This window comes from Saimiri boliviensis, chromosome 11 (genome assembly GCF_048565385.1).
Source record: "Saimiri boliviensis isolate mSaiBol1 chromosome 11, mSaiBol1.pri, whole genome shotgun sequence".
Lineage (NCBI taxonomy): Eukaryota > Metazoa > Chordata > Mammalia > Primates > Cebidae > Saimiri > Saimiri boliviensis.
The window spans coordinates 101898208-101922011 of NC_133459.1; the positions used below are offsets into that span (position 1 = coordinate 101898208).

General features: G+C 50.1%; 2 protein-coding genes across 5 annotated transcripts; both read right to left on the reverse strand.

The window, feature by feature from the left end:
• Positions 1-5006: 5006 nt before the first annotated feature.
• Positions 5007-11609, reverse strand: LOC101034438 (glutathione S-transferase Mu 2). 4 transcript variants are annotated; one of them, XM_074381289.1, is made up of 8 exons: positions 11482-11609; positions 10525-10600; positions 10017-10081; positions 9633-9714; positions 9432-9538; positions 8356-8451; positions 8155-8265; positions 5007-5172 (listed from the first exon to the last, which is right to left on the reverse strand). In XM_074381289.1, exons 2-8 carry the CDS (start codon positions 10532-10534, stop codon positions 5086-5088), a joined length of 558 nt encoding a protein of 185 aa, XP_074237390.1. In that variant the 5' UTR covers positions 10535-10600; positions 11482-11609; the 3' UTR covers positions 5007-5085. The 4 variants fall into 4 exon arrangements, with proteins under 4 accessions (XP_074237390.1, XP_039316755.1, XP_074237391.1 ...); XM_039460821.2 differs by having other exon boundaries at positions 9432-9532; positions 11482-11603; XM_074381290.1 differs by lacking the exon at positions 11482-11609 and adding an exon at positions 10914-11034.
• Positions 11610-17581: 5972 nt separating this feature from the next.
• LOC120360516 (glutathione S-transferase Mu 1) lies at positions 17582-23340 on the reverse strand. The gene is made up of 8 exons (XM_039460819.2): positions 23001-23340; positions 22648-22723; positions 22140-22204; positions 21756-21837; positions 21555-21655; positions 20514-20609; positions 20312-20422; positions 17582-17938 (listed from the first exon to the last, which is right to left on the reverse strand). Exons 1-8 carry the CDS (start codon positions 23034-23036, stop codon positions 17852-17854), a joined length of 654 nt encoding a protein of 217 aa, XP_039316753.1. The 5' UTR covers positions 23037-23340; the 3' UTR covers positions 17582-17851.
• Positions 23341-23804: the final 464 nt, after the last annotated feature.

Here is a 23804-nt window from a genome sequence, read left to right on the forward strand (position 1 = left end):
TAGGAAATCTGTCTGTTTACTTATAAATTTATGTATCTCTTACAGGAATTAGCTCACACAATTTTGGAGTGAAGTCCCACGATCGGCCGACTGCAGGACAGAGAAGCAGGAAAGCCGGTAGTATCATTCAGTGTGAGTCTAAAGGCCTCAGAAGAAAGCTGGGGGTGGGAGGCAATGGTGTTAGTCCCTGATCAAGTCTGAAGGCCAGAGAACCAGGAATGCCAATGTCCAGGACAGGCGGAGACGGATGTCCCAGGCAGAAAGAGCAAATTCACCCCTCCTCTGTCTTTTTCTTCACTCTGGGCCCTGACAGTTTGGTGGATGCCCCCTCATTCTGAAGGAAATCTTTGCTCAGTTTTCTGATTCAAAAGCGAATCTCTTCTGGAAACCCCCTCACAAACACAATCATTTTACCAGCCATCTGAGCATCCCTTAGCCCACTCAAGCTGATGCAGAAAATTAACCATCACAGGGGTCATAGGAAACACAATTAATTACATTGTGGCCTATTGGATAAAGGGTCTGTTTGTTTTTTTTTTTTTGAGACAGTTTCACTCTTGTTACCCAGGCTGGAGTGCAATGGCGCCATCTCGGCTCACTGCAACCTCCGCCTCCTGGGTTCAGGCAATTCTCCTGCCTCAGCCTCCTGAGTAGCTGGGATTACAGGCACGTGCCACCATGCCCAGCTGATTTTTTTGTATTTTTAGTAGAGACGGGGTTTCACCATGTTGACCAGGATGGTCTCGATCTCTTGACCTCGTGATCCACCCGTCTCAGCCTCCCAAAGTGCTGGGATTACAGGCATGAGCCACCGCGCCCAGCCGGATAAAGGGTCTTGACCACCACAAGATTATTCTTTAACCTTTCTCCAGAAACTGACTGAACCACCGGTAGAGAATGGGTAAACAGAGAGTTTGATACAGGAGATTCACGAACAGATTCATAGACTGTGATCCATTGACAGAAACATGCACAACCAATAAACAAAAAAGGGGTAAAGGTAGAAAACTTGAAAGTTTGTTTGTTTTTTTTTGAAATGGAGTCTCACTCCAGCCCAAGCTGGAGTGCAGTGACCTGATCTCAACACACTGCAACCTCTGAACCCCAGGTTTAAGCAATTCAGCCTGGCTAATTTTTTATTTGTAATAGAGATGGGATTTCACCATATTGGCTAAGCTGGTCTCAAACTCCTGACCTCAAGTGATTTGCCCACATCGGCCTCCCAAAGTGCTGGGATTGCAGGTATCAGCCAGCATGCCCAGCCAGAACACTTGAAGGTATTCATATATATATATATTCATATATATATAAATATGAAAATATATATATTTTTTCATATATATATGAATATGAAAAAATATTGTTTCAGGTATATATATATGAAAAAACATAAGATGAAACTGCGATCCCCTAAGTGTTTAAAATAGTGCAGAAAGGTTCGTGTACCTTGCTGGTGGCATCATAAATTAAGCTATTCGCTCTGAAGAGCAATCAAATTATGTTATACCATTAAACAATTCTCACCCTTTACCTTGTAGTAATTGCCTTTGGGGATCTATTCAAAGTAACCAAAAACAGGGGAAGGATTAGTCTAAACATGATTACCCTGCTCTAAAATAAATAAGGTAGAAAAATCCACAGGCCCAGTAGCATAAGAATGACTAGGCAAACTATAGTTTATCCATAGACCTAATGTTAGACAGCCAGTCAACATTAGAAGTTGCCAGGCATACAGACTGCCAACATGTACAGATTTCTAAGTAAAATGTTAGGCCAGGCATGGTGGCTCACACTTGTAAATCCCAGCATTTTAAGAGGTTGAGCGGGTGAACAACAAGAAGCCCAGAGTTCGAGACCAGCCTGGTCATCATGGCAAAACTTCATCTCTACTAAAAGTACAAAAACTAGCCAGGTGTGGTGGTGTATGCCTGTAGTCCCAGTTACTCAGGAGGCTGAGGCATGAGAATTGCTTGAACCCAGGAGGCAGAGGTTGCAGTCAGCTGAGATTGTGCCACTTCGCTCCAGCCTGAGCAACAGAGCGAGACTCTGTCTCAAAAAAAAAGTAAAATGTTAAAAACTGCAGAATCTGAGTATACACGCACACCAGCCTCAGCAATCCAAAGAGGTAGGCATGAATAAAAATCTAAAGAGAATTTGAAATGACACCATTAAGATGAGCCTATAATTTGCTTAACTATTCAGTGAGCACCTACTATGCTCAGGGACTGTTCTGGGTGATACCCAAACACCTGTAACATCAATGAATAAGAAGAGGTAAAAACGAGGGCCGGGTGCGGTGGCTCAAGCCTGTAATCCCAGCATTTTGGGAGGCCGAGGCGGGTGGATCACGAGGTCAAGAGATCAAGACCATCCTGGTCAACATGGTGAAACCCCGTCTCTACTAAAAATACAAATAATTAGCCGGGCATGGTGGCGCGTGCCTGTAATCCCAGCTACTCAGGAGGCTGAGGCAGGAGAATTGCCTGAACCCAGGAGGCGGAGGTTGCGGTGAGCCGAGATCGCGCCATTGCACTCCAGCCTGGGTAACAAGAGCGAAACTCCGTCTCAAAAAAAAAAAAGAAGAAGAAGAAGAGGTAAAAACACATGTCCTTAAGATGTTGACATCCTATGAGGGAAAGTAAACAAACACAAACACACAAATAATCTAAGACATTATGTGTATACTTTTCATTGAAATGTAATATACAGACAGGTCTTAAGTGTGCTACTCTTTGGGATTTTCCGCTTGTATGCTCTTCTGGAATCACCTCCCAGATAAAGATAGAGGAAACTTGCAGCACTCCACCACGCCCCTTCAACAGGCAACCTTCCAGTTCCCACCAAGGACACCCATCAGTGGCCCTCCGATACCATGGACTCATTTCCCTCTCCTGATTTTCGTGTAAGTGGAATGAGACCATGTGTCCTTTCTCCTGTCTGGATCCTTTTACTCAACATGTCTGTGAGGTCCATTCATGTTTCTAATGTGGCATTAGCACATTTATTTTCATTACAGCAGAGTAAGTATCCTATTATACAAATGATGGAATTATGTTGATAAACCGCAGTTCATTCGTTCATTCTTGTATTCATGGAATTTGGATTGTTTTCAGTTATTGGCTATTTAAAATAAGCTGCTTTTGACATCATTGTATCTGACTCTAGGACTCATTCCTGTAGGTTGGGATTTCTGGGTCCTGGGTAGATGCATGTTTAGCTCTAGCTGACACTGCCAGTATTCCAAAGTGGCTTTCCCACCAGCAATGCATGACAGTTCCAGTTACTCCATAAATCACCAACAATTGTCAGTAGTTTCCATGTCAGCCATTCTGGTGGGGATACAATAGGATCTAAAGAGTAGGGGTTTAACTTTCTGCTGTCTAATGATGTTGAGCACCTTCTTGTGCTTATTGGCCATTTGGATATTCATTTTGGGGAAATGCCTGCTGAAGTTTTGACTAATTCTAATGAGTTGTATTTCTGGATATATAGTTTTTGGAGAAGAGACCTTTGTTGATTCGTAATAAGTTCCCCCTACTGAGCCTTGCATGAATGCCTAACCCACAGACTCAACAACTATTTCTGGTATCACAGCTTAGGAACTGCTGAGCTATGAGAATCTTCCTCTGAAGCAGCTCACTCTCCAGTGAGATTTTAAATTACTTCAAGAAGATGCAATGCAGATGAAGAGACGAGATTGCTGTCAGGGTGGAGGAAGCCTATGCTTAAAATGTTCCTGAAAGGATGGGAATCAGGAAGAGATCAACCTGCAGATCCCCATGCAGGCTTTGGAATCATAGACCTCAGAATGACAAAAAGAAAAAGCTTAATTCTAGAAAAGAGTGAGTAAATCTATTGGAGGTCTGAAGGGTTTCATCATAGAATTCTATCCCCAGCTGATATGGTTTGACTGTTTCCCACCCAAATCTTACTTGAATTGTAATAATCCTCACATGTCAAGGGTGGAGCCACGTGGAGATAACTGAATTGTGAGAGCAGTTTCCTCCATACCAGGCATCCCCAAACTACGGTCCGTGGGCCACATGCGGCCCCCTGAGGCCATTTATCCGGCCCCCCGCCGCACTTCAGGAAGGGGCACCTCTTTCATTGGTGGTCAGTGAGAGGAGCACAGTATGTGGTGGCCCTCCAACGGTCTGAGGGACAGTGAACTGGCCCCCTGCGTAAAAAGTTTGGGGACGCCTGCTCCATACTGTTCACATGGTAGTGAATAAGTCTCACGAGATTTGATGGTTTCGTAAGTGGGAGTTCCCCTGCACAGGCCCTCCTGCCTGCTGCCATGTAAGAAGTGACTTTTCTCCTCATTCACCTTCTGGCCTGGTTATGAGGCTTCCCCAACCATGTGGAACTGTGAGTCTATTAAACCTCTTTCATTTATAAATTACCTGGTCTCCGATATGTCTTTATTAGCAGCATGAGAACAGACTAAAACACCAGCCAAAGTATTAAGTAAGCATGTAAAGACACTTTCAGTTATGCAAGGACTGAAGACATTTCTCTCGAAGGTACCCAGGAAAGTGAGGAAGTAAACCCAGAGAGAACGTCCTGATGACAGCTGTGCAGCAAGCCTGGAGAGGGTACCTGGAAGCCATCTGAGAAAACAATAGAGACTGGGTCCTGGAGACCGAGCAGAAGTGATGCAGTCATAGAGTGGAGAAGGCAAAAGGGACCCTGGCTCTTTCTGATGGGGATTACACCCCCTTAAGATCCCTATTCAGTGAAACACAAGCTCTGCATACTTACAGAAAGCACTCAATAAGGCTGGATGAATGAATGTTACGTTCAGGCCCAGAAATAGACACCCTTGCCATAGTGCCTCACTGAGTCTGTCAGAAATGAGAGCAAGAATTGTCAAGTGCCTTACTACGCCCAGCAGAATCCTTTCCAACCCAGCAGCTGTCAGGGTTACCACCCAGTCCCTTGGAAGAAGCAGTGACAGACACTCTGGGTAGGTAGCCGGGAGCAATTAAGAGAAGACACACAGGAAATGTGGTTGAGGCTTTTCTTGGATCCGGTAGGCCTAAGGCCGGGGTCACATAGGCCCACCGCCTGGCCTTCCAGGCACTACTAGTGGCCCCAGACAGCCATCTTCGTGAACACAGGTCTTGGGAGGAAGCGGCTGGACTTCATGTAGGCAGAGATCTTCTCCAAGCCCTGACAGGGGGAAAAATAAGGCCAGAGCTCAAGGTCAGCTGCCCATGAGGGCTGGGGCAACCCCACTGCAGGCGCAGCAGGCCAGGGCCCTGGCCACAGCCTTTCCACGTGGGCTCAAGTGCTGGAGCATCACACAGGCTCTTAGGGTCCCCACATCTGCTAAGTTAACTCTTCCCACTTCCTTTAAGTAATGTTACACCATGAAAACAACTACCACTTATGAAGATTCTACACTGTACTGGGTGCCCTATACCCAAAAGAAATTATAACATAAGCTTAGAAAATCCACTCAACTACTCGGCAAGGTCGAATCTATTATCACCATTTCTCCTGTGAGAAACCGAAATTCGGCAGCTTCCCCGCACTCGAATAGCTAGTAAGGGGACTGGGCTGCAGTGTAGCCTGGTTCTGTCTCTCTCCAGCTCTGGCCCCTTTCTGCCAAATTCTCGTCTTCCTCTGTCGCACTAACCCCCAACACCAGGTCCTGTCACTCCTTAACTGCACAAACAGTCTCCTTTTCCACAGGGAGCTCCTGGCTTGCCTTGACGTAGACTCACAGAAGGGACCTCCAGCAGAACAAAGGAGCTCAGGAGACACCCAAGGTCTCAGTAAAACCTGGATAAAAGTGGAATGGGGGGCAATGGTGCACCAAAAAATGAAAGGCCAGACCAGGTTCTAATCATTCCCCTTAAAGCAGGAAGTCCAAAGTTTTCCATCTAGTTCCTGAGCAAGATCTCACTGTGCCCTAAGCCATCGCATCTCCAGCCCTGCTACTGCAGGCCAGGCTGCATGACACTCAGGTGTGCTGTACACAATCTTAACAGGATTCAATGCCCAGATAATTTCTAAGATATTCAAAAAGATCCGACCAGGCATGGTGGCTCATGCCTGTAATCCCAGCATTTTGGGAGGCCGAGGTGGGTCGAACTTCTGAGGTCAGAAGTTCGAGGTCAGCCTGGCAACATGGTGAAACCCTGTCTCTACTAAAATTAGCAGGGCATGCTGGCAGGAGCCTGAAATCCCAGCTACTTGAGGCTGAGGCAGAGAATTGCTAGAACCCAGGAGGCAGATATTGAAGTGCGCCAAGATCACACCACTGCACTCCAGCTGGGGCAACAGAGCGAGACTGTGACTCAAAAAAAAAAAAAAAAAAAAAAAAAAATCCAGGACTGCCTGTTCTGAAAGTGCTCGGTCCTGGCACGTTGCAGGCCATAGCCCTCAGCGCTCCTCCACCCCTTCCCTCCTACCACTTCTTACATAACCTCAAGGCCACTGAGCCTGGACCAGAACCAGAGCTAATGGGAAACTAGCTGAGCAAGCAGATCTCTTGATGGGGAGTAGGAAAAGAAAACAGATTCTAGCCTCAGAAACCTGTTGCATTAATGCCTCAAATTCCCAAATCTGTACTAAAGTAGGATTTGCTGCTCTTAAACAAGTTTGACAAGGGTGAGGGATGGTTCCCCGTGAGTGAGGGGCAGGCCTCGGGCCAGGTACCCAGGGGTGCCACACACACCTCACAGGCTGCTCTGCCTGCAGGCCTCTCACTGCTCTCACTTCCAGGATGGGGAAGTCAATCTATGCCTCCCCCACTGTGCCTCTCACCCTGCCTCATGCAGAGGAGAAGGTCGGTGAATAGGAGTTAAAATCAGTGTGCTCCCCATCTCACAGGGGGACACTTGGAACACTGAAGAGAAAAAAGAAAGGAAGAGGCCGGGAGCAGTGGCTCACACCTGTAATCCCAGCACTTAGGGAGGCCGAGGTAGGCAGATCAGGAGTTTGGGACCAGCCTGGCCAACATGGCGAAACCCCGTCTCTACTAAAATATAAAAATCAGCCAGATGCGGTGGTGCACACCTGTAATTCCAGCCTCTCAGGAGGCTAAGGCAGCAGAATCGCTTGAATCCAGGAGGCGGAGGTTTCAGTGAGCCGCAATTGCACCATCGTACTCCAGCCTGGGCAACAGAGCAAGACTCTGTCTCCAAAAAAAAAAAAAAAAAGAGAGAGAGAGAGGAAGAGAGGTAGAGGAGAGTGCCCCAGCACAGAGCACTTCAACAGGGGCACCCACATATGTACCTCATCCAGCTACAGCCACAGCCCTGGCTCTCAGGATTCTCCACATGGGGGTCAATTCGTGCAAAGCTTCTGGGGGTAGCTATGAATGCTGCCTGTGGGTTTAGTACTCAACATCGATGCTACCGTGTGCCAGTCCTACTATTGCCAGCTGCATCCACGCTCCTGAAGAGCTCTGCCCCTTCCAGAGTGTCCTGGGCTGTGAAACCCAGGCTGGATGAGGCCTGAAGCTTCTTCTTTTGTTGCAAAAGGGAGAGCCCTGACTGCCGCCCAGGGATCCAGAGGCTCACAGGGAGCCCAGCACAGCCTCCTGGCTCTCAGATCCTGAGCAGAGGACTGACCCTCTCACTCTCAGTTTCTTTATCTCTAAAACGGGCAAGATAATTCTGTCACCCTGTAGGAATGTTGTAAAGTTCAACTTCGACACCATAGGTATAATGTGCTGGTCACGGTTCGCGGCATGAAGCCAGCACTCAACAAATGCGAGTTATTCTTTTGTTCTTCTTCGTCTTTTTTTTTCTTGAGAGGGCGTCTCACTCCGTCGCTCAGTCTGGAGTGAAGTGGCACAATCTTGGCTCACTGCAACCTCCACCTCCTGGCTTCAAGTGATTCTTCTGCCTCAGCCTCCCAAGTAGCTGGGATTACAGGTGTGCGCCACCATGCCCAGCTAATTTTTCTTTTTTTTTTTTTTTTAGTAAAGATGAGGTTTTTGCCATGTTGGGCAGGCCAGTCTCAAAATCCTGACCACAGGTGATCTACCCACCGCCTCCAAAGTGCTGCGATTACACGTATGAGCCACCAGCCCGGGCAAAAATGCAAGTTACTCTTTGTATAGCTCCAGGACTGGGAAAGCATCACAAAGGAGGGAAAGAAATGAGGAGCATTAAAGAGAAAGGAGGATAGGGGCATCACCTCAAATCGGGAGATGAAGTCCTTCAGGTTTGGGAAGGCGTCCAAGCAGGTGGGCTCAAATACTTGGTTTCTCTCAAGGACATCATAAGCGATGAAATCCACAAAGGTGATCTGGATAAGGTCAAGGATATGTGGGCTGAAACCTCCATAATATAGAAAGTATGACAAACCTGTAGTGTCCCCATCACACGCCCCAGTTACCTTGTCCCCAAGAAACCATGGCCGCTTCCCCAGAAACTGTGAGTAGAGCTTCAGCATTTCAGGAAGTCCCTCCAGGTATTCTGGCTTTAGTCTCTCCTGAGGCAGAAAACAGCTGTCACCACCCTCAGACACAAGCTCCCTGCACAGACGCAGCCTCACCAGGGCTGTGCATTGCCCCAGGCAGCCACAGGCAAGCAGCCATCTTCCCCACAACTGGAACTGGGTCAGTGCCAGGCTTCAGTTGAATACATCAGTATTTATTAGACTCTAATGGGGTAGCTCGAGTCTTTCTGAGGTGATGGGAAGGCAGAAAGAAATGTGACACTGTCCCTGAATCTGTCCCTACTGACCTCCCAACAACCTCTGATTCAGCCCCAAAAGCATCCCAGCACCTGGCAGTCTCTGACCCAGACATGAGCAGAATCTAGGATGCAAAGAACTTTAGGAGCTCAGGGAAAGAAGTAGAAAGTTCCTCCTAGTGGAGGGGCAGAAGAATACAATGGACATTGAGTGGTTTCTGGAAAGATGAGGAGATATTCAGAGGCTGAGTGAAATAAAGGAGGGGAAAAAAAGAGCCTCTGGCTGTGCCCCTAAACTGCCTGTTGGGAAAATGCGCTGATCTCAATGTGTGTCAAGAGAGTACTCAGAAGACACCGAAGTCTGCAGGTGCCATTACATTTTCCTTTCTTTTGCGCTTGTTTTCCCCCTAGTTGGACTTTGTGTATGCCAAAGCAGGCGGACGATATAAACCACTTGGGAGAGATGGCCCAAAGCACAAGTCATAAGTCAGAGATGGAGGGGATTCGAGAAGTAACCATTACTGTCTAGAGAGTGAATTCATACCCTGGGGAGTCTGGGTTCTATAAGTACATTGGTGGGGAATTGATTTAGAGGTTTTATTTGAGTCAACTTTGGGGTTTGAGAGTCACTCTGGTGGCAGTATAGGAAATAGCTTGGAGGATGAGTAGCAGGAAGGAGTTCAAATGGAAAACAGGAACAGTGTAGATGGCAGTACCAGAGTCTTGGCTCCTGATCAAAACTGTGAAGGGAAAGGGGCGACAGGGTAGGGGGCTCACAAAATCTGGATCGTAGCACAGTCTGGCCAGCTGCATGCGGTTGTCCATAAGCTGGTTCTCCAAAATGTCTTCCCAAATCTTCTCCTTTTCTGTCTCCCCACCTGCCACTCACAAAACACAGACTCGCTGTCAGCATCTCACCCCAGACAAGCCCAGGAGGAGGCCACCGTCCCCCCACACCCTGCAGCCTCCCGCACTCACACAGGTTGTGCTTGCGGGCAATGTAGCGCAGGATGGCGTTGCTCTGGGTGATCCTGTGAGCCCCATCAATCAAGTAGGGCAGCTGGAGGGATGGGAAACCAGGGAAGCTCAGTTGGGCCAGCAGCCTCCCCAGCATCGCCTTCCCATAAGCAAGGGCAGACAGGAGACCGGGCACTCACTGTGCCTGCTCATGGCAGGCCGAGATACTGTCACATGGACGAATGAGCTGGGACACAGAACGTCATGCAAGGCTGTGCAGACAGCCAGGAATGAGAGGAACTGGGCAGAAGGCTCCTGACCCTAACACCTCTAAGCTGGGGAGAGGAGACGCAGTCAGAGACACGCTGCACTTTCCCCCAAAACCGCCCCTTCCCCTGCACCTACATTGGGAAAGTCCAGGCCCAGCTTGAACTTTTCCTTCAGCCACTGGCTTCTGTCATAGTCAGGAGCTGCGGCGGGAAGATGAAGTGAAAACAAACCTCCCCGGAGCCCAGCCCACCTTCCCCGCGGCCCTCCCAAGGGGCCAGTGGCAAGACCCCTGAGACAGGTGGATCTAGAATCTGACCACTCAGTCCCACGTCCCAGGGTTCAGGAAGAAAGAATCCGGGTGAGGGCTCTGGACCCCACACGACTAAGGCTTCCAGGCTGTAGGCAAGCCCTGAGGGACCCCCAACCCAGTTACCCAGACAGGGGGCCCGGCTTCCCGCCCCAGCATCCCACCCTAGCATCCAGCCCTGCAAAGTCAGAGGGCTCCCTCACCCGGGCTCAGGGAAGGGGCAGGCTGCAGCTCCAGCAGGGGAGGCCTGCAGGGGCAGCCACAGGTGGCCACCGTGGGTTGCTCGGCGCCAACTCAGGGTGAGTGGGCAGGGCCGGGACAAGAGGGCGCCCTTACCGTCCCCCATCGTGTATTTCTTTTCCTCGTAGCTTGAGTCTGTGTATTCCAGGAGCAGGCGGATGGCGTGGGCCAGCTGGGAGAGATGGCCCGCCGCTCGGGTCAGAGATGGAGTGTCCCTGACTTGGTGACTTTCTCTGCACCAGGGGAGCCCCCAGGCTACACTGCAGGCACCCGTCGCCTCCTCTCCTTCGCGCCTCACACCTTCCCCACGCCCCTGCCCCTGTCCCTTCCCCCTCCCCCACCCTACACACAACGCCAGCACAGGCCTTCCCGTGAGGGACAGCCCTGAAGAGGAACGGTCCCTAGAGCCGGTCCCGCAGCTCTCCGCACCTCCCTCCCCCGCGTCTCGCCTCCGTCCCGCGGCCCAGCGGGCCCTCCTCCCTCACCCCGCGGATGTCCCAGTATCCCAGTATCATAGGCATGGTGCTGGTTGCTGTGGAGTCTGCCAGCGGGCCTCAGCCGGGCGGGGCTCAGACTCTATAATTAGAGGCCAAGAGAGGGAGAGGAGGGGCCTTACAGCGACCCGGTCACTCGGCCCGCCGCGCCCCCGAAACGCACAGTTCTGGAGGCCCGAAGAGGGCGCCCGGGGCTGGAAGGAGAAGGATCCCCTCCCACCTCCAGCCACGTGGGTTCCAGGAGCAAGGGCGGGGGAGAACTGTTTGAGCCTTTGGGCCCAGGGGTTCAGGTCGACCTGACCTATGGGCGCGCCACTGCATTCTAGCTTAGGCAACAAAGACTCTCTCTAAAAAAAGAGTGAGATTCTCAATAAAGTCGTAACAGCCTAATCAAGAAAAATAACGCAAAAGAACATTTGGTGCTCCGGGACTCACTGGGTAGGTTTTCAAAACTTTTCAGAAGGCATGTATGACCTAGATTGTCATGAACTGCAGACATACGTGGCGTAACAGACCTAACATGGGAAAGACAACACGCGCAAGGATGATTACAACTCACTGTCACTTCCAGCCTAAATCCAAACGTCAGGAATGCCACCAGGGACCGGGCGCCGTGGCTCACGCCTGTAATCCCAGCACTTTGGGAGGCCGAGGCGGGTGGATCACGAGGTCGAGAGATCGAGACCATCCTGGTCAACATGGTGAAACCCCGTCTCTACTAAAAATACAAAAAAATTAGCTGGGCATGGTGGCGCGTGCCTGTAGTCCCAGCTACTCAGGAGGCTGAGGCAGGAGAATTGCCTGAACCCAGGAGGCGGAGGTTGCGGTGAGCCGAGATTGCACCACTGCACTCCAGCCTGGGTAACAAGAGCGACACTCGGTCTCAAAAAAAAAAAAAAAAAAAAAAAATGCTGTTTTTCTCATAAGTGGTGCTGCACTCCCAGGGAGCTTGCTGGGTGGGGAGATAGACAGAAAGGTGGGGAGCAGGAGCTGGGAGGCTCACAGGGAGGGAGGAGAAAGCCGATGTGGAAACGTTAGAATCTGGGGTAATCAGAGGTCTTTGGATTCATTCCTTTTGCAAATTTCTCAAACCCTGATATTAAATCAAAATAAAAAGTTTTTTAAAAAAGACCTACCAAGGCAGACATATGCAAATATTATTAACTGAAATAAATGATCCATCAAAAAGGACTTACCTTAACTTTAAGAGTTAACTATGATTTCTATCATTATTATTATTTTAATGCTAGTCTCCATCCAGTACACCACTGGTCTTCAAGTGGAATTAACTTTGCCCCTCAGGGGACACGTAGCTCTGTCTGGAGCCTTTGTTAATTGTGACCACTGGGGAGCACCCATGGCATCTGGTGGGTAGAGGCTGGGTAGGATGCTAAGCACCCTGCAATGCTCAGGACAGTACCCCACAACAAAGAATTCTGCCTCCCAAAATGACCGTACTGCTGAGGTTAAGAAACCCTAGCCTACAATCCGGCTGACATGGTGAAGTCCCGACTCTTCCAAAAATATGAAACATTCGCCGCCAGGAGTGGTGGCATGCGCCTGTAATCCTAGCTACTTGAGAGGCTGAGGCAGGAGTTGCAGTGAGCTGAGATTGCACCACTGCACTCCAGCCTGGGCAACAGAGTGAGACTCTGTCTCAAAGAAAAAAAACAAAGAGAAGAAAAAGAAACCCAGGAATGAGTCAAAAGCCGCAGTGGGAGAAACAGGCCCTGGAAATTCTGACTGGCAGGAAGGAGACTAGAGGACCCATTTCCCTGGACACCAGCTGGCAGAAGGGAGGACCTAGAGACTCTCTCAGCTAGGGCAGTCCCTGCTGGCATCGAGGTGCACAACAGGAATGGGAAAAGAAGTGGGTGAGGAAAAGGTCTACCAGGTGGACAGGCTGGGCAGCCTGCTCTTCCAGAACACAGGGTAGGGAATGGTGGGACTCTCTCTGCCAGTCAGACAGCAGGCCTCCCCTGCAGCTCTGAGCACATTGTTCCAGAGCCAGGCAGCCTAGCCCAGCACCATGAGGGTAATTCCTCTAGAGCTGCAGGGGGCAAAGCTAAGCAGGATGAACTGGACTTATTTTTGAAAGGTATCCACCTAGCCTGGAAAACATGGTGAAAGCCTGTCTACCAAATACATGAAAATTAGCTGGCCATGGTGGCCCCTGCCTGTGGCCCCAGCTATTTGAGAGGTTAAGGTGGGAGGATCATTGGAGCCTGAGAAGTCGAGGGACAATGAGCCGTGATCACACCACTGCACTCCAGCCTGTGTCACAGAGTGAGACCTTGTCTCAAAAAACTAATAAAAGTAAAATTCTAAAAAGAAGGTATCTACCATGACTAACTATCGTGTGTAGATAGGTCCCAGAAGTCCGGCCAATTTGCAATAACTTGACTCTTTCTGCATTTAACACCCCCATATGGGTGGCCAAATGACGAATATATAATAAGCACCTGATGACTGCCACAGACATGGATATGAGTGATGCTAGTCACCACAGAGACAGCCCCTTCCCCCTGTTCACCCACCCTTCCAAGCCTGCCAGAGAGCCTCACCCAAAATGAATCGGCAACACTTGCAAACAGATGTTTTGATCTTTGGAGCCTTTAAAATAATGACCATGAACACAGAGATTTACCAGGAGAAAATAGGATATCTTCCCTCAAAATCTCCTTGGAGTTTTACTATAAGGCATCTCAGACAGTGCTTTCCATATACAAAGAGCCCCCAGGTAATAGATATGCTGTAGCATTTTATCTTGTGTTTGGTTATTTAAAAGTACTCATTGATGACAGGGAACCCATTTGTGTGTGTGTGTGTGTGTGTGTGTGTGTGTGTGTGTGTGTTTTGCTATGTGTACTAGTCAGGGTTCTTCAAAATTTGAAGTGACACCACTGAGATACGCCCATAGGAAATCTGTCTATTTATAAATTTATGTATCTCTTTTTTTTTTTTTCTTTTTTCTTTTTTTTTTTTTTTTTTTAAGATGGGGTTTCACCATGATGGCCAGGCTGGTCTTGAACTCCTGACTGCAGGTGATCCACCCACCTTGGCCTCCCAAAGTGCTAGGATTACAGGCATGAGCCACCGCGCCGGGCCAAATTTATGTATCTCTTACGGGAATTAGCTCCCACAATTTTGGAGTGAAGTCCCACGATCGGCCGACTGCAGGACAGAGAAGCAGGAAAGCCGGTAGTATCATTCAGTGTGAGTCTAAAGGCCTCAGAAGAAAGCTGGGGGTGGGAGGCGATGGTGTTAGTCCCTGATCAAGTCTGAAGGCCAGAGAACCAGGAATGCCAATGTCCAGGACAGGCGGAGACAGATGTCCCAGGCAGAAAGAGCAAATTCACCCCTCCTCTGTCTTTTTCTTCACTCTGGGCCCTGACAGTTTGATGGATGCCCCTTCATTCTGAGGGAAATCTTTGCTCCATTTTCTGATTCAAAAGTGAATCTCTTCTGGAAACCCCCTCACAAACACAATCATTTTACCAACCATCTGAGCATCCCTTAGCCCACTCAAGCTGATGCAGAAAATTAACCGTCACAGTAGACCGTAGGAAACCTAGAACAGAATCACAATTAACTACATTGTGCTATTGGAGACAAGGTCTTGACTGCCACAAGATCATTCTTTAACCCTTCTCCAGAAACTGACTGAGCCAGGTAGAGAATGGTTAACAGAGAGTTTGATACAGGAGATTCACAAACAGATTCATAGACTGTGATTCATTGACAGAAACATGCACAACCAATAAACAAAAAAGGTGAAGGTAGAAAATTTGAAGGCATTTTTATAAACCTATCAAAATATCATAAGAAGAAACTGCAATCCCTCAAGTACCTGAGGTAGTGCACAAAGATCCATGTTCCTTGCAGGGAGCACCATGAATAAGTTATTCTCTCTGGGCCAGCGAGGTGGCTCACACCTGTAATCCTAGAACTCTGGGAGGCCAAGGTGGGTGGGTCACAAGGTCAGGAGTTCAAGACCAGCCTGGCCAATGCAGTGAAACCCTGTCTCTACTAAAAATAAGAAAATTAGCCGGGCATGGTGGCAGGCACCTATCATCCCAGCTACTTGGGAGGCTGAGGCAGGAGAATCACTAGAACCCAGGAGGAAGAGGCTACAGTGAGCTGAGATCACACCATGGTACTCCAGCCTGGGTGATACAGCAAGATTCCATGTCAAAAAAAAAAAGTTATTTTTCTCTGGAGAGAGCAGTCAGTTCATCTATGATAATGCCATAACACCATTCTCACCCTTTGCCTTGTAGTAATTGCCTTTGGGGATCAACTCAGGGTAACAAAGTAACCAAAAACCAGGGAAGGAATTTGTTTAAACATGATCACCCTGTTCTAAAAATAAATAAAAAATCCACATGCCCAATAGGGTAATAATGACTAGGTAAACTATAAGTTACCCACAGGAAGTCATGTTAGATAGCCATTAAATGTTAGAAAAAGGCATGCATATAGACTCCCAACATGTACAGATTCTTAAGTAAAATGTTTAAGAGAAAAAATATGCAGAATCTAAAATTATATGTGCACATCAATCTCACCTACCCAAAGAAGTAGGCATGAGTACAAATCTAAAGAGAATTTGAAGTGACACACTAAAATGAGCCTATAATTTGCTTAAACTATTCAGTAAGCACCTACTATGCTCAGGGACTGTTCTGGATGATATCCAAACACCTGTAACATCAGTGAATAAGAAGAGGTAAAAACACATGCCCTCAAGATGTTGACACCTTATGAGGGAAAGTAAACAAACACAAACACACAAATAATCTAAGACATATGTGTATACTTTTCATTGAAGTGTAATATACAGACAGGTCTTAAGTATGCTACTCTTTGGGATTTTCCGCTTGTATGCTCTTCTGGAATCACCTCCCAGATAAAGATAGAGGAAACTTGCAGCACTCCACCACGCCCCTTCAACAGGCAACCTTCCAGTTCCCACCAAGGACACCCATCAGTGGCCCTCCGATACCATGGACTCATTTCCCTCTCCTGATTTTCGTGTAAGTGGAATGAGACCATGTGTCCTTTCTCCTGTCTGGATCCTTTTATTCAACGTGTCTGTGAGGTCCATTCATGTTTCTAATGTGGCATTAGCACATTTATTTTCATTACAGCAGAGTAAGTATCCTATTATACAAATGATGGAATTATGTTGATAAACCGCAGTTCATTCGTTCATTTTTGTATTCATGGAATTTGGATTGTTTTCAGTTATTGGCTATTTAAAATAAGCTGCTTTTGACATCATTGTATCTGACTCTTGGAATCCATTAGGACTCATTCCTGTAGGTTGGGATTTCTGGGTCCTGGGTAGATGCATGTTTAGCTCTAGCTGACACTGCCAGTATTCCAAAGTGGCTTTCCCACCAGCAATGCATGACAGTTCCAGTTACTCCATAAATCACCAACAATTGTCAGTAGTTTCCATGTCAGTCATTCTGGTGGGGATACAATAGGATCTAAAGAGTAGGGGTTTAACTTTTTGCTGTCTAATGATGTTGAGCACCTTCTCATGTGCGTATTGGCCATTTGGATATTCACTTTTGGGAAATGCTTGTTGAAATTTTGGCTCATTTTTTAATGAGTTGTATTTCTGGATAGTTTTTGGAGAAGAGATCTTTGTTGATTTGTAATAAGTTCTCCCTACTGAGCCTTACCTGAATACCTGACCCAAAAAATCAACAACTATTTGTGGTAACACAGCTTGGGAACTGCTGAGCTGGGAGAAACTTCCGGTGAAGCAGCTCACAGTAGAGCTTGGGTCCTAGAGAGCTAGCAGTTGTAAGGGGGTCAGACAGTATGGAAGACAGAAGGATCCTGGTTCTCTGTGATGGGAATTCCACTACCTCTGGGCATCTAAGACCTCCTCACTGAGATCCAGCTCTGCCTAACCATGGAAAGCAGTGAGTAATACTGAATAAATGAAGATCTAGACCCAGAAAGAGGCATCCTTTCTACAGAGCACTTTATGAGGCTTCCTGCTCTAAGGCTATCAGAAAAGAGATCAAGAAGATGGAAACAGGGTCAGCTGTGGTGGCTTACACCTGCAATCCGAGCATTTTGGGATGCCTAGGTAAGAGGATCGCTTGAGCTCAGGAGTTCCAGAGCAGCCTGGGCCACATAGTGAGACACTGCCTCTACAAAACAAATTTTAATGTGGCCAGGTGTGGTGGCACACCTGTAGTCTCAGCTATTTGGGAGGCTGAAGTGGGAAGGCTGCTTGAGGCCAGGACTGGATACTGCAATAAGCTATGATCCGACCAGTGCCCTTCTCCTTGGGAAGCAGGAGACTCTGTTACAAAAAAAAAAAAAAAAAAATTGGAAACACCTTACTGAGCCCACCATAATCTCTATGAATCCAGCCACTGCCAGGGTCACCAGTCAGTCCTTCAGGAGGAGTGACCGACAGGCAGTCTTGGCAGACGGGAACAAATAAGACAAGACCACAGCAAATGTGGTTGAGGCTTTACTTGGATCAGGTAGGCCTAAGGCAGGGGCCATGGTGCAGGAGCAGGACCTATAAACGAGTCAATGCTGCTCTTACATGCAGCGCTGGGACAGATCAGGGCTGAGCTCCACAGCCAGGCAGGCCCCTCAAAGCAGACACAATGACTAACAGGAAGGAAGGTCAGGCTGGCTTTATTGCACGGACAGATAAGTTGGGAGGGGGGTGTTCCTGAAGGAAAGTGGGTAGCTGAGGCTTTAAAGGGCCTTCATGGGACAGGGGTTCAGGGGAAGTGAAGAGGGCCAATAGAGTCTTGAGGGTAAAGAAGGGAATCAACAGGAGAAAGGATGAGGCAGATGCTGAGGTGCAGAGCCCACGTGCTCTACACAGCCTGGGCAGTAGGCTGCATATGAGCTCCCCACTCCACCGCCTGGCCTTCCAGGCACTACTAGTTGCCCCAGACAGCCACCCTTGTGTACACAGGTCTTGGGAGGAAGCGGCTGGACTTCATGTAGGCAGAGATCTTCTCCAAGCCCTGAGAGGAGGAAAAATAAGGCCAGAGCTCAAGGTCAGCTGCCCATGAGGGCTGGGGCAACCCCACTGCAGGCGCAGCAGGCCAGGGCCCTGGCCACAGCCTTTCCACGTGGGCTCAAGTGCTGGAGCATCACACAGGCTCTTAGGGTCCCCACATCTGCTAAGTTAACTCTTCCCACTTCCTTTAAGTAATGTTATACCATGAAAACAACTACCACTTATGAAGATTCTGCGCTGTGCTGGCTGCTCTATACCCAAGACGAATTACAACACAGGCTTAGAAAATCCACTCAATTACTCAGCAAGGTCGAATCTATTATCACCATTTCTCCTGTGAGAAACAGAAGTTCAGCAACTTCCCCGCACTCAAATAGCTAGTAAGGGGACAGGGCTGCAGTGTAGCCTGGTTCTGTCTCTCTCCAGTTCTGGCCTCCTTCTGCCAAATTCCCATCCACCCCCAAATTCCTCAGGAGGTCCTATTGCTCTCTGTCTGCACAACATTCTCCTGTTTCACAGGGAGGTTCCTGGCTTGCCTAGGTTTGCACACACAGAGGGAACCTCCAGCAAGACCGCCAGAAAATGTGTGTGCAGCGTGGAAGAGAGCCCAGATCTCACCCAATGAGCCAGCAAAGGCGGGATGAAAGTGGAGAAGGTATCCTGGACTAGCAAAAGAAAGGCCAGAGCAGGCTCTAATCATTCCTTTTTTTTTTTTTTTTTTTTTTTTTTGAGATGGAGTTTCGCTCTTGTTACCCAGGTTGGAGTGCAATGGCGCGATCTTGGCTCACTGCAACCTACGCCTCCTGGGTTCAGGCAATTCTCCTGCCTCAGCCTCCTGAGTAGCTGGGATTACAGACACGCGCCACCAAGCCCAGCTGATTTTTTATATTTTTAGTAGAGAAGAGATTTCACCATGTTGACCAGGATGGTCTCGATCTCTTGACCTCGTGATCCACCCGCCTCAGCCTCCCAAAGTGTTGGGATTACAGGCGTGAGCCACCGAGCCCGGCCCTCTAATAATTCCTTTTAAAACAGAAAGTCCAAACCTCCCCACCTGATACCTGAGCTAAATACCACTGTGCCCCAACCCACCTCATCTTCAACCCCACTACCACGGGCCAGGCTGCAAGACACTCAGGTGTATTCTGCACGATCTTCGCAAGACTGAATGACCATGTAATTTCTAAGGATTCTAAGAGATCCAGGGCTGCCTGCTCCCAAAAGGCCAAGTGAACCTGGGTGAACCGTATGCTGCAGCCCTTGGCTCTCCTCCCCTCCCACCACCTCTTATGTAACCCCAGAGCCACTCAGCCTGGACCAGAGCCAGAGCTGATGGGAACTAGCTGAGTAACTGGATCTCCTGATGGCGAGTAGGAAAAGAAAACAGATTCTAGGCTGAAAAACCTGTTAGACTAATGCCTCAAATTCCCAAATCTGTACTAAAGTAGGATTTGCTGATCTCAAACAGATCAGCACGGGTGAGAGACGGTTCCCCGTGAGTGAGGGGCAGCAGGTCCCCTGTACTCAGGTGGTGCCACACACACCTCACAGGCTGCTCTGCCTGCAGGCCTCTCACTGCTCTCACTTCCAGGATGGGGAAGTCATCTATGCCTCTCCCACTGTGCCTCTCACCCTGCCTCATGCAGAGGAGAAGGTCAGTGAATAGGAGTTAAAATCAGTGTGCTCCCCATCTCACAGGGGGACACTTGGAACACTGGAGGGAAAAAGGAGAGGAAAAGAGGTAGGGAAGGAGAGCGCCCCAGCACAGAGCACTTCAACATAAATTCCTTCAACAGGGGCACCCACATATGTACCTCACCCAGCTACAGCCACAGCCCTGGCTCTCAGGATTCCCCACATGGGGGTCAATTCGTGCAAAGCTTCTGGGGGTAGCTATGAATGCTGTCTGTGGGTTTAGTACTCAACATCGATGCTACCGTGTGTCAGTCCTACTATTGCCAGCTGCATCCAAGCTCCTGAAGAGCTCTGCCCCTTCCAGAGTGTCCTGGGCTGTGAAACCCAGGCTGGATGAGGCCTGAGGCTTTTTCTTTTCTCACAGAAGGAAGAGCCCTGACTGCCACCCATAGATCCAGAGGCTCACAGGGAGCCCAGAACAGCCTCCTGGCTCTCGGATCCTGAGCAAAGGACTGACCCTCTCACTCTCAGTTTCTTTATCTCTAAAATGGGTGAGATAATTCTGTCACCCTGTAGGAATGTTGTAAAGTTCAACTTCGACACCATAGGTATAATGTGCTGGTCACAGTTAGCGGCATGAAGCCAGCACTCAACAAATGCGAGTTATTCTCTGTGTAGCTCCAGGAATGGGAAAGCATCTCCAACAAGGGGCACCAAAGAGAAAGGAGGACAGGGGCATCACCTCAAATCGGGACATGAAGTCCTTCAGGTTTGGAAAGGCGTTCAAGCAGGTGGGCTCAAATATACGATGGAGGTCAAGGACGTCGTAGGCAAGGAAATCCACAAAGGTGATCTGCAGAAGGCCAAAAATGTGTGGGCTGAAATCTCCATAACATAGGATGTAATGACAAGTCTGTAGTGTCCCCATCACACGCCCCCATTACCTTGTCTCCAACAAACCATGGCCCCTTCCCCAGGAACTGTGAGAAGTGCTGCATCATTGTAGGAATTCCCTCCAAGTATTCTGGCTTCAGTTTTTCCTGAGGCATATAGAACACAGCTGTCACCACTCTCAGATACAAGCTCCCTGCACAGCTGTGGCCTCCACAGGGCTGTATATGGCCCCAGCTGGCCACAGGCAAGCAGTGATCTTCCCCACAACTGGAGCTGGCTTCAGTTGGACATATCAGCATTTATTAGATTCCAAGTGGGTGGCTGGAGGCTTTCTGAGGTGATGGGAAGGCAGAAAGGAATGCAACACTGTCCCTGAATCTGTCCCCACTGACATCCCAACCACCCTCCTCTGGGTCCGCCCCAGGAGCACCTGAGTACCTGGCAAGCTCTGGACCCAAACACAAGCAGAATCAAGGATGCAAAGAACTAAAGGAGCTCAGGGAAAGAAGTCAAAAATTCCTCCTAGTGGAGCGGCAGAAGAATACAATGGATATTGAGTAGTTTCTGGAGAGAGGAGATTTTGAGAGGCTGAGTGGAAGGAGGCAGAGGAACAAAGGCCCTCTGACTGCCCCTGAGCCACCTGTTAGGAAAATGCACTCATCCCCGTGCCTGTCAAGGAGAAGCACTAGGAAAGAACAGGCCAGAATTCCACAGAGGAGAGTTCTCTTACATCCCCATCATGTACCTCTTTACCACATAGTATGTCTGCCTATTCCCTGAACAGGCAGATGGCATGAACCAGTGGGGTGAGATGGCCCGTGGTGGAGGTCAGGGGTCAAATATAAAGGTAATTCTAAATGCACAACTTTATTGTCTAAGAACTGAATTTCTAGCTTGGACTTCCTAAGACTGGTGGGGACTGATTTCGACTTTTTATTTGATACATTTTAATGATATGATGGTCACTGGTACAGTACAGGGAACCCCCAGAGGATCAATAGCAATCAGGAGTTCAAATTGTGAACAGGACCAGGGTAGATGGAAATACAAGAAGCCTGGCTCCTGGCCCAGATCAGGAGGAGGGGGCTCACAAAGTCAGGACTGTAGCAGACTCTGGCCAGCTGATTGGAGACGTCCATAGCCTGGTTCTCCAAAATGTCCACACGAATCTTCTCCTCTTCTGTCTCCCCACCTGACACCCACAAAACACAGACTCGCTGTCAGCATCTCACCCCAGACAAGCCCAGGAGGAGGCCACCGTCCCCCCACACCCTGCAGCCTCCCGCACTCACACAGGTTGTGCTTGCGGGCAATGTAGCGCAGGATGGCGTTGCTCTGGGTGATCCTGTGAGCCCCATCAATCAAGTAGGGCAGCTGGAGGGATGGGAAACCAGGGAAGCTCAGTTGGGCCAGCAGCCTCCCCAGCATCGCCTTCCCATAAGCAAGGGCAGACAGGAGACCGGGCACTCACTGTGCCTGCTCATGGCAGGCCGAGATACTGTCACATGGACGAATGAGCTGGGACACAGAACGTCATGCAAGGCTGTGCAGACAGCCAGGAATGAGAGGAACTGGGCAGAAGGCTCCTGACCCTAACACCTCTAAGCTGGGGAGAGGAGACGCAGTCAGAGACACGCTGCACTTTCCCCCAAAACCGCCCCTTCCCCTGCACCTACATTGGGAAAGTCCAGGCCCAGCTTGAACTTTTCCTTCAGCCACTGGCTTCTGTCATAGTCAGGAGCTGCGGTGGGAAGATGAAGTGAAAACAAACCTCCCCGGAGCCCAGCCCACCTTCCCCGCGGCCCTCCCAAGGGGCCAGTGGCAAGACCCCTGAGACAGGTGGATCTAGAATCTGACCACTCAGTCCCACGTCCCAGGGTTCAGGAAGAAAGAATCCGGGTGAGGGCTCTGGACCCCACACGACTAAGGCTTCCAGGCTGTAGGCAAGCCCTGAGGGACCCCCAACCCAGTTACCCAGACAGGGGGCCCGGCTTCCCGCCCCAGCATCCCACCCTAGCATCCAGCCCTGCAAAGTCAGAGGGCTCCCTCACCCGGGCTCAGGGAAGGGGCAGGCTGCAGCTCCAGCAGGGGAGGCCTGCAGGGGCAGCCACAGGTGGCCACCGTGGGTTGCTCGGCGCCAACTCAGGGTGAGTGGGCAGGGCCGGGACAAGAGGGCGCCCTTACCGTCCCCCATCGTGTATTTCTTTTCCTCGTAGCTTGAGTCTGTGTATTCCAGGAGCAGGCGGATGGCGTGGGCCAGCTGGGAGAGATGGCCCGCCGCTCGGGTCAGAGATGGAGTGTCCCTGACTTGGTGACCTTCTCTGCACCAGGGGAGCCCCCAGGCTACACTGCACGCACCCGTTGCCCTCTCCTTCTCCCCCTTGCCCCCCTCCCACGCCACCCGCCCCCCAGGAATGCACAGGCCCTCCTGTGAGGGATAGCCCTGAAGAGGAACCGTTCCTACAGGCTGTTTCCAGCCGCTCGACACTTCCCCAGCCACGAGCCCCGGTCCCACCGTCCAGCGGACCCTCACTGACCCCGCGGATGTCCCAGTACCCCAGTGTCATGGACATGGTGCTGGTTGCTGCGGATTCTGCACACAGGCCTCAGCTGGGCTGAACTGCGACCTACTCCGAGGGTTCCTGCTCGGGCAGGGGCAGGGCCTAGCGCCAGACCCGCCCCTCGGTCCCGCGGCTCCCGCCGATCTTCAAGGTAGTCACTTCCAACCGGCTCCAGAGACCTGCAGGCGCGGGACGCCCGTAGCACGTCGCTGGATCCTCCTGGCGGGAAGGAGTAAGATCCACCGCCACCTCAGAGGGTTCCGGGAGCGAGGTCAGGAAGCCCCGGGGTCGGCCTCGCCAGCTTCCGTAGCCCCGCCCCGCCGCGCCCCGCCCCTGCCTCTGCCCCGCCCCGCCCCGCCCCGCCCCTGCCTCCGCCCCGCCCCGCCCCGCCCCCGGGCCCCGTTCAGCCCTGTGCTCGGTATCCAGGGACTTGACTGTGCCCTTTAGAGTCCAGCCAGATCCTAAGAGTAAAGTTCTTCCCCCTTTACTTCTTCTGACGTCGCCCAGCCTTCCGCCTGCCGGCTGCCGAGTTCCCACGGGCTCTGGGAGACTGAGGCTGCCAGAGTCAGACCAAAGACAAGTCTCAGAGAATTTAATTCAGCCCCTCTTGGCCTACTAAGTCTTAGAAGTATGATGGAGCGCTCTCTCTGTTGAGTTGGGGAGGGTGGATGGAGGCTGTGTCAATGACGATGGCAGAGCTCAGGCTCTGTTGCAGATGCTCCCGACCCTTTTGCACTGGGCCAGTTCCCCAGCTCTGAGACTGGGTCCAGGCTCAGGAAG